The 13,139-nt window shown below is 39.7% G+C and overlaps 1 protein-coding gene across 4 annotated transcripts in view; it reads right to left on the bottom strand.

The window, feature by feature from the left end:
• The window catches only part of LOC150088259 (moesin/ezrin/radixin homolog 1-like), a 706,511-nt gene that overhangs the window by 392,114 nt on the left and 301,258 nt on the right, over positions 1-13,139 (bottom strand). For all 4 annotated transcript variants that reach the window (XM_090369412.1, XM_090369409.1, XM_090369410.1 and 1 more), the window contains one exon: positions 4,723-4,869. In XM_090369412.1, the coding sequence (XP_090225538.1) occupies positions 4,723-4,869 (147 nt within the window). The remainder of the gene's footprint in view (positions 1-4,722; positions 4,870-13,139) is intronic.

The raw sequence follows: 13,139 nt of genomic DNA, 5'->3' as shown, positions 1-13,139 counted from the left end.
TGCCTGTCTCATCTCTTTTGTAATTTTTCTTGTGCATGAGATAAAATATTGAATAAATACAATAAATAATTCTATTTACATGTTCAATGAACATTTCTTTTTTGATTCAATCAATTCAGCGAGCACAGTTGCGAGTGCTGCACAAGCATGGGGGAAATTCCAACTTATGTAGCGTTCTGCGTAACGCAACCCTTATGTCAGTTGGGGAGTTATTGTATGTTGACAGAAAGAGTAAGCATGCTATAATTTAGTTCCCTCAATCAATATAAAGCCTTAAACAATTCAATGAGGTCTACTCACAGATGCCTATTTTCCTGCCAGGAGACCTCATTGAGAGATGCTATTCTGAAACCAACCCTCCTAAATTCACAGCTTTGTTTATGTTTAGATAAAAATTAAACAATAATTAAATAATTTGTTTAGGGCAATAGCCTCAGGTTACGAAGAAGTTAACTAATATATAGGTTTGTGCTATGGCGTCATGTTTATATATAGCCAACTACTAAGTAGTTACAAAATTGGCATAATTTTAATTACTGTACACCACAGGCATCTCTCATATTGTGGATTTTTTTTTTTTTTTTTTGATTTGGTAGTTGTTGGCGCATCGGCTTCTGTGGCCATATTGCACCTCCCAAGGTTTTTGCAGTACTTTGATCCAAGCCCGAGGCGGGAATCGAACCCGCAACCTTTGGGTTGCCGGGCAGGTACTTTACCCACTCGGCTAGCCCGGTCGGCTTCATATTGTGGAGTTATATTTCACAACTGGGTTGCCATCACTGCAACACCAGGTTACCTGCCCACCCACCGAGGAGGACCCAATAAACTTTGAAACGGTGCTGCCTGGGTGGTGGTATCTGCCGAGAATAGGTAACAGTGGTCTTCTATATCAGAGAAGGGTTACTTTAGCATTAGCATTAGTAGAGGCATTTGATGCAAGAAAGCAAGCTTATGCAGCATCAACCAAAATAAAAAAAAAAAAAAAAACCCACTTCCACTTCACCCCTCTGTTCGTTCAAAATACCTGTCCAGCTGAGCCTTAAACTTATTTAGGCTATCAACCTCCACCACAAGGGATGGAAGTCTGTTCCACCAACCAACCACCCGCTGGCTAAAGGCAAATTTCCGCACGTCTATCCTACATCTGTCTTTCCTCAATCTGAATTTATGCCCTCTCAGGTGATTTTTCTGAGCTAGAGGAAGAATCCCATCGGCATTGAGCATGCTTAAACCATTCAAGGCTTTATACACCTCTATCAGATCACCTCGCTGGTGCCTAGTCTCCAGACACCGTAATTTGCAAAACTTAAGCCTTTCTTCTTAAGAGCACCCCTTTGTTCCATTCACTAATCTTGTTGCCCTTCTCTGTACTCCTTCCAGCAGCTCTACATCCTTCTTGAAATGAGGCCTCCAGACCTGTATACAGTACTCTAGGTGTGGCCTGACCATTGCCTTATACAATGGAATAATCACCTCCTTATCCCTGCTGGAAAAATTCCTGTATATCATTGACAATACTCCATGAGCTACTCTTGCAGCCCGTCTGCACTGCTCAGAGAACTTCATATTTGCCTGCACAACCACCCCCAAGTCCCTTTCATTCTCTACCACTGTCAGTGTAGTACCACAGAGTTGATACGTTGCTCTGGGGTTGCTGTTTCCCATGTGTAGTACTTTACATTTGTCAATGTTAAACTTCATTTGCCACCTCTCAGCCCATCTGCTCAACCTTTCCAGATCCTGTTGCAGCAGCATAGTGTCAGTAGTGTCCTTGACAACCCTGCCAACCTTTGTATCGTCTCCAAACTTGGACATTAAGCTTGATATACCATCATCAATATCATTTATAAATACAGAAAACAATAATGGACCCAACACTGAGCCCTGAGGGACTCCACTAATAACATCAGTCCACGATGAGCAGTGTCCATTGATTACCACTCTCTGTCTTCTCCCCCTCAACCACCCCTTTATCCATAGCAGCAATTTGCCTCCAATGTCACACTGCTCCAATTTGTGTAGCAGTCTTCCATGTGCAACAGTATCAAAAGCCTTTCTAAGATCCAAGTATATAATATCAAAGTTATTCCCTGCATCCAGTTCTTTTGTGCTGCATCATAGTATCCAATCAAGTTGGTCAGGCACGACTTCCCCTTAACAAAACCATGCTGTGTCTGAGCTATAACTGAAGTCTTGTCTAAATGATCCTGCAGTGATTCTTTAACCAGTACCTCCATTAATTTTCCTGGAACAGAAGTTAAGCTCACAGGTCTATAATTACTTGTGTCAGCCTTTGATCCTCCTTTGTGAATTGGGGTCACATTTGCACATTTCCAGTCTATGGGTACCTCACGTGAGTCCAAGGAAGCTCTCATAATTATGGCTAAGGGTCTGCTTACTTCCTTTGCTGCCTCCTTTAATATAACTGGATAGATCCCATCCACCCTGGGTGCCTTTTTTGTGTTCATCTTCAACAGTTTCTCCTCCACTTTACTCCCTGTTATTTCAAGATTCTGTAGCTTACTGCTAGAGTTGAATACACCTCTGGCATTCCCCTCGCTGAATAACTCCTCATGTGTGAATGTCGATGCAAAATATTCATTTAGTTTGTTAGCTACCTGAGCAGGATCATCAACAGTTGACCCATCAATATCAAGTGGACCAATCTGATTCATCCCCTTCCTTCTAGAGTTTACATAAGTAAAGAACTCTTTGCTGTTTTTCTTTGCATCCCTTGCCAAGGATTTCTCGTAATCTGCCTTCGCCTGCCTAACCTCCTTTGTAACTTGGTTGCATATCAACTTATATCTATCATAGGCTTCTGTGTCATGTGTTAATTTGTAAGTATCCCATGCATTTTTCTTCTCTGCCATATGCCTCGTTAGTTCATCTGACATCCATTTTGGCCTAAACCTTGAACAATATTTCTTAGTTGGTATGTAAAGCCTAGTAGCTTCCAAGATAAGTTCTTTGAATGCTTCCCATTTTGAATTTGCTGTTGGTAACATCATCAGTTGGTCCCACTGTATAGAATTTAAATACTGTCTCAGTCCATCGTAGTCGCCTTTACGGAAGCAATAACCCTTCCCTTTACCCCTAATGGTAGTTACCTCTTTGAGTAAATCCCACTTCAGCACATTGTGATCACTGCCACCTAGTGGTTCATTTATCTGCAGATTCTTAATGCATGAAGAATCACTGCTGATAATCAAATCATGAGTATTACTCCCTCTAGTTGCCTCCCGAACATGCTGATGTAGAAAACAATCATCCAATAAATCCACAAAAGCCCTGCTAGTGCGTGAGTAACCAGCCCCCAAATTCCAGTCAATATCTGGGAAATTAAAATCTCCCATTATAAGACTCTCTGATTTACTGGCCCACTCTATTTCCCTGTACAGTTCCTTATTATACTCATCAGAGTCATTAGGCCTATAGCACACTCCTACTCTCAATTTTGATCTCCCAATTTGAAGCATTGCAATACTTATTGCAATGCTTCAAATGCTTCATTGCAATACAATAATTGAAACCTATTTGAAGCAGTGCAATACCTGGCAACTCGTGAAAGCATTCACTATATGAGATATACTTAAATAATGCCAATCTTGTAACTACTTGGTAGTTCGCCACATATAAACATGATGCTAAACCTATACGTTAACAATCATTAAAGTAAAAATATATTACAGATAATTAAAATGTAAACAAATGTAAAATGTAGTCAGTGACTGCAAAATTAAAAATAAGATTTTTAATTTTGCAGTCACTGAGAAACCAGAGAAGAAAAACCCAAAACATGATTTTTGGGCTATTAGCAATAAAGAGATTCTGAACTTTACAAAGTGAAGTTCTTTCATTTCATGAAATTTTCAAATAAAGATAACTTATGCGACATAGCTGTTCACACTCATTATATTAATCAACCATCTATACCAATTCTTCAAGCTCTCACATAAAAGAATGCTATGAGAACATGGAACTTCTTTTAAGAAAAGTACATGATAAATACCAGTGCTATATCTTTGAGTATTTAAAAGTTATTGGAGATTATCCTTTCAGATCTACATCAGGCATACAAATGTTTCTTTCTTTATGTGTGGGACATTTCAGGAAAAATCATTCATTATGAAACTAACATTGACCCACTCATGTCATCAATTAGCCATCAGTTTGACTAATTTTTAAATCACTGATTTTGGCATCACTAATGCCAAGAAATGTTTGTTTCCAGGCATCAGTGATGGCAAAGTCAGATCACAGTGCTACTGAAAGATGACTGTTTTGAAAGACTGTTAAATTCTTTGGAAATCTAATTATGGTTGGAAAAACACAGTACTCAACTATAAAATGTTGATTAAGAATTTATTGCAAGCCCATCAAAATCTTTATTGCAATATGTCTCTAAAAATTGTATTTTTAGAGACATATTGCAATAAAGATTTTGCCACCATTCTGATTTAAACTTTTTCCAGGATAAACTTGAATATGAAACTACGAACATGGTGAACAGCTTCATCAAGGTATTTCTAAAGAAAAATTTAAGGAATATGGAAGTCCAGCACGCTGCTCACATTATTTTGGTCATTGTTCAGCTTGTAAAATCCATGAGATATACCCGTAATTTGGGAGGAAAAATCAAAAGCTTAAAATCTGTTGCATAATGTAATCTAACAGCAGTACAATACTTATAATATATGATACAATAAAAACAATAATTACTTGTCATCTTTTTCATATATGTTCAAACCTAATGCATCAACACCCAGCCAAAGATCAGTTCCTTTTTTGTTTTTGATTTCAAAGTAATTAACTCCATACATCTCTAGATCTTGGGCTATTTTTAAGTACTCCATCATAGCATCTTCTCTGAAATATAAACATGCATATCAGAAATAAATGCACATGTTAATTCAAAAGAAAAATTTCACACAAATGTAAAATATTCACTGTACAGAATAAATTGCAGATCTGACATAGATAACTCTTAACAAATATTGGTTATCCATGAGCTAAGCAAATAAATTGATCCTATTATAATGCATGATTATATTATGAAAATCAAAGAAAAAAAAGAATAGTAGAAATCCATAAAAATATGCATGTTATAGCATACATATTTTCAGGTTCCATAAAGCTATAATTTTTCATTACTTGCCGGATTTTCAAACTTGCATTTAGCATTAGCAGAGGCATTTGATGCAAGAAAGCAAGCTTATGCAGTATCAGCCAAAAAAAAAAAAAAAAAAAAAAACCCACTTCACCCCTCTGTTCGTTCAAAATACCTGTCCAGCTGAGCCTTAAACTTATTTAGGTTATCAACCTCCACTACAAGGGATGGAAGTCTGTTCCACCAACCAACCAACCGCTGGCTAAAGGCAAATTTCCGCACGTCTATCCTACATTTGTCTTTCCTCAATTTGAATTTATGCCCTCTCAGGTGATTATTCTGAGCTAGAGGAAGAATCCCATCAGCATTGAGCATGCTCAAACCATTCAAGGCTTTATACACCACTATCAGATCACCTCGCTGGTGCCTAGTCTCCAGACACTGTAATTTGCAAAACTTAAGCCTTTCTTCGTAAGAGCACCCCTTTGTTCCATTCACTAATCTTGTTGCCCTTCTCTGTACTCGTTCCAGCAGCTCTACATCCTTCTTGAAATGAGGCCTCCAGACTGTATACAGTACTCTAGGTGTGGCCTGACCATTGCTTTAAAAAAGGGAATAATCATAACCTGCTTATCCCTGCTGGAAAAATTCCTGTATATCATTGACAATACTCCATGAGCTACTCTTGCAGCCCGTCTGCACTGTCAGAGAACTTCATATCTGCCTGCACAACCACCCCCAAGTCCCTTTCATTCTCTACCACTGTCAGTGTAGTACCACAGAGTTGATACGTTGCTCTGGGGTTGCTGTTTCCCATGTGTAGTACTTTACATTTGTCAATGTTAAACTTCATTTGCCACCTCTCAACCCACTGCTCAACCTTTCCAGATCCTGTTGCAGCAGCATAGTGTCCGTAGTATCCTTAACAACCCTGCCAACCTTTGTATCGTCTGCAAACTTGGACATTAAGCTTGATATACCATCATCAATATCATTTATAAATACAGAAAACAATAATGGACCCAACACTGAGCCCTGAGGGAACTCCACTAATAACATTAGTCCACGATGAGCAGTGTCCATTGATTACCACTCTCTGTCTTCTCCCCCTCAACCACCCCTTTATCCATAGCAGCAATTTGCCTCCATTGCCACACTGCTCCAATTTGTGTAGCAGTCTTCCATGTGCAACAGTATCAAAAGCCTTTCTAAGATCCAAGTATATAATATCAAAGCTATTCCCTGCATCCAGTTCTTTTGTGACTGCATCATAGTATCCAATCAAATTGGTCAGGCAAGACTTCCCCTTACCAAAGCCATGCTGTGTCCGAGCTATAACTGAAGTCTTGTCTAAATGATCCTGCAGTGCTTCTTTAACCAGTGCCTCCATTAATTTTCCTGGAACAGAAGTTAAGCTCACAGGTCTATAATTACTTTTGTCAGCCTCTGATCCTCCTTTGTGAATTGGGGTCACATTTACACATTTCCAGTCTATGGGTACCTCCCCTGAGTCCAAGGAAGCTCTCATAATTATGGCTAAGGGTTTGCTTATTTCCTTTGCTGCCTCCTTTAATATAACTGGATAGATCCCATCCACCCCGGGTGCCTTTCTTGTGTTTATCTTCAACAGTTTCTCCTCCACTTTACTCCCAGTTATTTCAAGATTCTGTAGCTTACTGCTAGCATTAGCATTAGTAGAGGCATTTGATGCAAGAAAGCAAGTTTATGCAGCATCAGCCAAAAAAAAAAAAAAAAAAAAAGCCCACTTCCACTTCACCCCTCTGTTCGTTCAAAATACCTGTCCAGCTGAGCCTTAAACTTATTTAGGCTATCAACCTCCACCACAAGGGATGGAAGTCTGTTCCACCAACCAACCACCCGCTGGCTAAAGGCAGATTTCCGCACGTCTATCCTACATCTGTCTTTCCTCAATTTGAATTTATGCCCTCTCAGGTGATTTTTCTGAGCTAGAGGAAGAATCCCATCAGCATTGAGCATGCTTAAACCATTCAAGGCTTTATACACCTCTATCAGATCACCTCGCTGGTGCCTAGTCTCCAGACACTGTAATTTGCAAAACTTGAGCCTTTCTTCGAAAGAGCACTCCTTTGTTCCATTCACTAATCTTGTTGCCCTTCTCTGTACTCGTTCCAGCAGCTCTACATCCTTCTTGAAATGAAGCCTCCAGACCTGTAACCAGTACTCTAGGTGTGGCCTGACCATCGCCTTATACAACGGAATAATCACCTCATTATCCCTGCTGGAAAAATTCCTGTATATCATTGACAATACTCCATGAGCTACTCTTGCAGCCCATCTGCACTGCTCAGAGAACTTCATATCTGCCTGCACAACCACCCCTAAGTCCCTTTCATTCTCTACCACTCTCAGTGTAGTACCACAGAGTTGATATGTTGCTCTGGGGTTGCTGTTTTTTTCCATGTGTAGTACTTTACATTTGTCAATGTTAAACTTCATTTGCCACCTCTCAGCCCATCTGCTCAACCTTTCCAGATCCTGTTGCAGCAGCATAGTGTCCGTAGGGTCCTTGACAACCCTGCCAACCTTTGTATCGTCTGCAAACTTGGACATTAAGCCGGATATACCATCATCAATATCATTTATAAATACAGAAAACAATAATGGACCCAACACTGAGCCCTGAGGGACTCCACTAATAACATTAGTTCACGATGAGCAGTGTCCATCGATTACCACTCTCTGTCTTCTCCCCCTCATCCACCCCTTTATCCATAGCAGCAATTTGCCTCCAATACCAACCGGTCCAATTTGTGCAGCAGTCTTCCATGTGCAACAGTATCAAAAGCCTTTCTAAGATCCAAGTATATAATATCAAAGTTATTCCCTGCATCCAGTTCTTTTGTGACTGCATCATAGTATCCAATCAAGTTGGTCAGGCAAGACTTCCCCTTAACAAAACCATGCTGTGTCCGAGCTATAACTGAAGTCTTGTCTAGATGTTCCTGCAGTGCTTCTTTAACCAGTGCCTCCATTAATTTTCCTGGAACAGAAGTTAAGCTCACAGGTCTATAATTACTTGTGCCAGCCTTTGATCCTCCTTTGTGAATTGGGGTCACATTTGCACATTTCCAGTCTATGGATACCTCCCCTGAGTCCAAGGAAGCTCTCATAATTATGGCTAAGGGTTTGCTTACTTCCTTTGCTGCCTCCTTTAATATAACTGGATAGATCCCATCCACCCCGGGTGCCTTTCTTGTGTTTATCTTCAACAGTTACTCCTCCACTTTACTCCCAGTTATTTCAAGATTCTGTAGCTTACTGCTAGAGTTGAATACACCTCTGGCATTCCCCTCGCTGAATAACTCCTCATGTGTGAATGTCGATGCAAAATATTCATTTAGTTTGTTGGCTACCTGAGCAGGATCATCAACACTTGACCCATCAATATCAAGTGGACCAATCTGATTCATCCCCTTCCTTCTAGAGTTTACATAAGTAAAGAACTCTTTGCTGTTTTTCTTTGCATCCCTTGCCAAGGATTTCTCGTAATCTGCCTTCGCCTGCCTAACCTCCTTTGTAACTTGGCTGCATATCAACTTGTATCTATCATAGGCTTCTGTGTCATGTGTTAATTTGTATGTATCCCATGCATTTTTCTTCTCTGCCATATGCCTCATTAGTTCATCTGACATCCATTTTGGCCTAAACCTTGAACAATATTTCTTAGTTGGTATGTAAAGCCTAGTAGCTTCCAAGATAAGTTCTTTGAATGCTTCCCATTTTGAATTTGCTGTTGGTAACATCATCAGTTGGTCCCACTGTATAGAATTTAAATACTGTCTCAGTCCATCGTAATCGCCTTTACGGAAGCAATATCCCTTCCCTTTACCCCTAATGGTAGTTACCTCTTTGAGTAAATCCCACTTCAGCACACTGTGATCACTGCCACCTAGTGGTTCATTTATCTGCAGATTCTTAATGTATGAAGAATCACTGCTGATAATCAAATCAAGAGTATTACTCCCTCTAGTTGCCTCCCGAACACGCTGATGTAGAAAAAAATCATCCAAGAAATCCACAAAAGCCCTGCTAGTGTGTGAGTGACCAGCCCCCAAATTCCAGTCACTATCTGGGAAATTAAAATCTCCCATTATAAGACTCTCTGATTTACTGGCCCACTCTATTTCCCTGTACAGTTTCTTATTACACTCATCAGAGTCATTAGGCCTATAGCACACTCCTACTCTCAATTTAATACTCAAGACTAATACTCAAGATTTCTAAGAGGTACAAGCTAAAGATTATAATGATTTATGCACCAACATCGAGCCATGATGATGAAGAGGTTGAAGAAATGTACACTGAAATTGAGAGTCTTCTAGATGAGCAGAAAACCCACTACACTATTATTATGGGGGACTTCAATGCTAAGGTTGGAAAAAGGCAAAACAGCGCAGAAAGAGGAACTATAGGAAATTTTGGAATTGGTGAAAGAAATAAAAGAGGTGAAAGACTTGTGGAATTTGCAGAATCTCAAGGAATGTCAGTAATGAACACTTTCAAGAAAAGGGTGAACAGAAAGTGGACATGGAAGAGTCCAAATGGATTAACAACTAATGAAATCTACTTCATCCTCACTAACAGAAGATATATTGTGAATCAGGGGAGGTACCCATAGACTGGAAATGTGCAAATGTGACCCCAATTCACAAAGGAGGATCAAAGGCTGACACAAGTAACTATAGACCTGTGAGCTTAACTTCTGTTCCAGGAAAATTAATGGAGACACTGGTTAAAGAAGCACTGCAGGATCATTTAGACAAGACTTCAGTTATAGCTCAGACACAGCATGGTTTTGTTAAGGGGAAGTCTTGCCTGACCAACTTGATTGGATACTATGATGCAGTCACAAAAGAACTGGATGCAGGGAATAACTTTGATATTATATACTTGGATCTTAGAAAGGCTTTTGATACTGATGCACATGGAAGACTGCTACACAAATTGGAGCAGTGTGACATTGGAGGCAAATTGCTGCTATGGATAAAGGGGTGGTTGAGTGGGAGAAGACAGAGAGTGGTAATCAATGGACACTCCTCATCGTGGACTAATGTTATTAGTGGAGTCCCTCAGGGTTCAGTGTTGGGTCCATTATTGTTTTCTGTATTTATAAATGATATTGATGATGGTATATCAAGCTTAATGTCCAAGTTTGCAGATGATACAAAGGTTGGCAGGGTTGTCAAGGACACTACTGACACTACACTGCTGCAACAGGATCTGGAAAGGTTGAGCAGATGGGCTGAGAGGTGGCAAATGAAGTTTAACATTGACAAATGTAAAGTACTACACATGCGAAACAGCAACCCCAGGGCAACGTATCAACTCTGTGGTCCTACACTGACAGTGGTAGAGAATGAAAGGGACTTGGGGGTGATTGTGCAGGCAGATATGAAGTTCTCTGAGCAGTGCAGACGGGCTGCAAGAGTAGCTCATGGAGTATTGTCAATGATATACAGGAATTTTTCCAGCAGGGATAAGGAGGTGATTATTCCATAGTATAAGGCAATGGTCAGGCCACACCTAGAGTACTGTATACAGGTCTAGAGGCCTCATTTCAAGAAGGATGTAGAGCTGCTGGAAGGAGTACAGAGAAGGGCAACAAGATTAGTGAATGGAACAAAGGGGTGCTCTTACGAGGAAAGGCTTAAGTTTTGCAAATTACAGTGTCTGGAGACTAGGCACCAGCGAGGTGATCTGATAGAGGTGTATAAAGCCTTGAATGGTTTAAGCATGCTCAATGCTGATGGGATTCTTCCTCTAGCTCAGAAAAATCACCTGAGAGGGCATAAATTCAAATTGAGGAAAGACAGATGTAGGATAGACGTGCGGAAATTTGCCTTTAGCCAGCGGGTGGTTGGTTGGTGGAACAGACTGCCATCCCTTGTGGTGGAGGTTGATAGCCTAAATAAGATTAAGGCTCAGTTGGACAGGTATTTTGAACGAACAGAGGGGTGAAGTGGAAGTGGTTTTTTTTTTTTTTTTTTTTTTTTGGCTGATGCTGCATAAGCTTGCTTTCTTGCATCAAATGCCTCTACTAATGCTAATGCTAATGATGTTACCGTCCTGAATAAGGTAAATGTCGGAAGTGATCACAGAATGGTAAGATGTACACTTGATATAGATGTAGGAAAGGAAAGGAAAAACTGACTCGAGTAAATAATACAAAGGTCTTTGAAATAACAGAGGAGGAGAAAAAGCAGTATGTAATGGAACTTAAGAACAAGTTTGAGCTTTTGCAGACGGCTCAGGACCAAGATATCGACGAGGAATATTACAACTTTCTGAAAGTGATAAAACCCAAGAAACCTATAGGGAAACAGAAATCCAAAGAAGAAAAATTAGTCAAGAAACACTTGTCATGATGAACCTAAGATGACAAATGAAGAGCAAGAAAAACACTGACGGGGAGAAAATTGAGTATACTGAGTTATGCAAAGCCATTAGAAAGAGACTCAGAGAGGACATAAGAAGATTTAACACAAGAAAAGTAGAACAAGCATTAAGGGAAAACAAAGGATTTAAATTAGCAGCCATGAGCAGTAATACAGAAAGACAAATGATACTGAAACTGAAGAATAGCGATTGTGTACTTATAAACAGCAGAGAAGGCATAATTCAAATAGTAGAAGACTACTATACTCGCTACTATACAAGGAGCGAGGGAATGATACCAGCAGTGGGGAAGATGGATTGCAAAGTAGCAACACATACAACATACCCGATGTTCTTCCTGATGAGGTAGAACATGCATTGAAGAAAATGAAGAATCGGAAAGCCCCGGGGGAAGATGAAGTTACTGTAGAGTTGTTAAAATTGGGAGGAAGAGACATAACACAAAAACTGGCAAGGCTCTTCACAAAGTGCATTAGAAAAGGTGTGATGCCTAAGCAGTGGAATAATGCAATCACAGTTTTGCTGCTTAAGAAAGGAGATAAATCAGAAATTGGAAATTATAGACCAATTAGCTTGTTATCCCATATCTACAAGTTGTTCACAAGGGTCATTACTAACAGATTAGAAAGAATACTTGATGAGAATCAACCGAAAGAGCAAGCTGGCTTTAGGACAAGATTCTCAACTATGGATCACCTTCACGTAATATCTCAGCTAATGGAGAAAGCAAATGAATATAAAACACCATTATGCCTGGCATTTGTGGATTATGAAAACATTTGACTCCATACAGCATAAGGCAATGTTTCGGGCACTGGAAAGACAAGGCATAGAAACCCCATATATTATGATTTTGAAGAAAATATATGAGTGTGCTACCTCCTTTATTAGACTAGACAAAGACAGTAGCAAATTTAAAATCGAGAAAGGAATTCGACAAGGAGACACAATATCTCCGAAGCTGTTTACTGCTGCCCTTGAGGAAGCTTTCAGAAGATTAGACTGGTCGCAGAAAGGAGTCAATGTGAACGGAGAGTACCTAAACCATTTACGATTTGCAGATGACATTGTGGTCATAAGCCACGATCCCAAAGAATTAGAGGAAAATCTTAATCAGTTATGCACAGTTAGTAAGGATTTTGGACTAAAGATGAATATGGCTAAAACAAAAGTAATGATGAACAAGTATGCCACGGAAAGGGAAATAATGATTGAAGGAGCAGTAATTGAAAAGGTGGAGTCATATACTTATCTGGGACAAGTTATTAGCTGTAATAATGATAAATAGCTGGAAGTAAAGAGAAGAATAAATTTTGGATGGATAGCATTCAGGAAATATAGTCACATACTGAAGAGCAATATCCCAGTTTGTCTGAAACTTAAAATAATGAATCAATGTATACTCCCCACCATGACTTATGGAAGTGAAACTTGGGCACTCACCAAAAGAATGGAAGAGAAGTTGAGAACTACACAGCGAAGAATGGAACGAATCATATTGGGAATCAGACTGTTAGATAAGAAGAGAAACACATGGATTAGGTAGCAAACTCAAGTAAAGGACATTCTTATCAAAACTAAAGAACTAAAA

Source organism: Mastigoproctus giganteus, chromosome 3, assembly GCF_048544385.1.
Source record: "Mastigoproctus giganteus isolate SK-2022 chromosome 3, ASM4854438v1, whole genome shotgun sequence".
NCBI classification, from domain to species: Eukaryota; Metazoa; Arthropoda; class Arachnida; order Uropygi; family Thelyphonidae; genus Mastigoproctus; species Mastigoproctus giganteus.
This window is presented reverse-complemented; position numbering and strand designations above follow the sequence as displayed.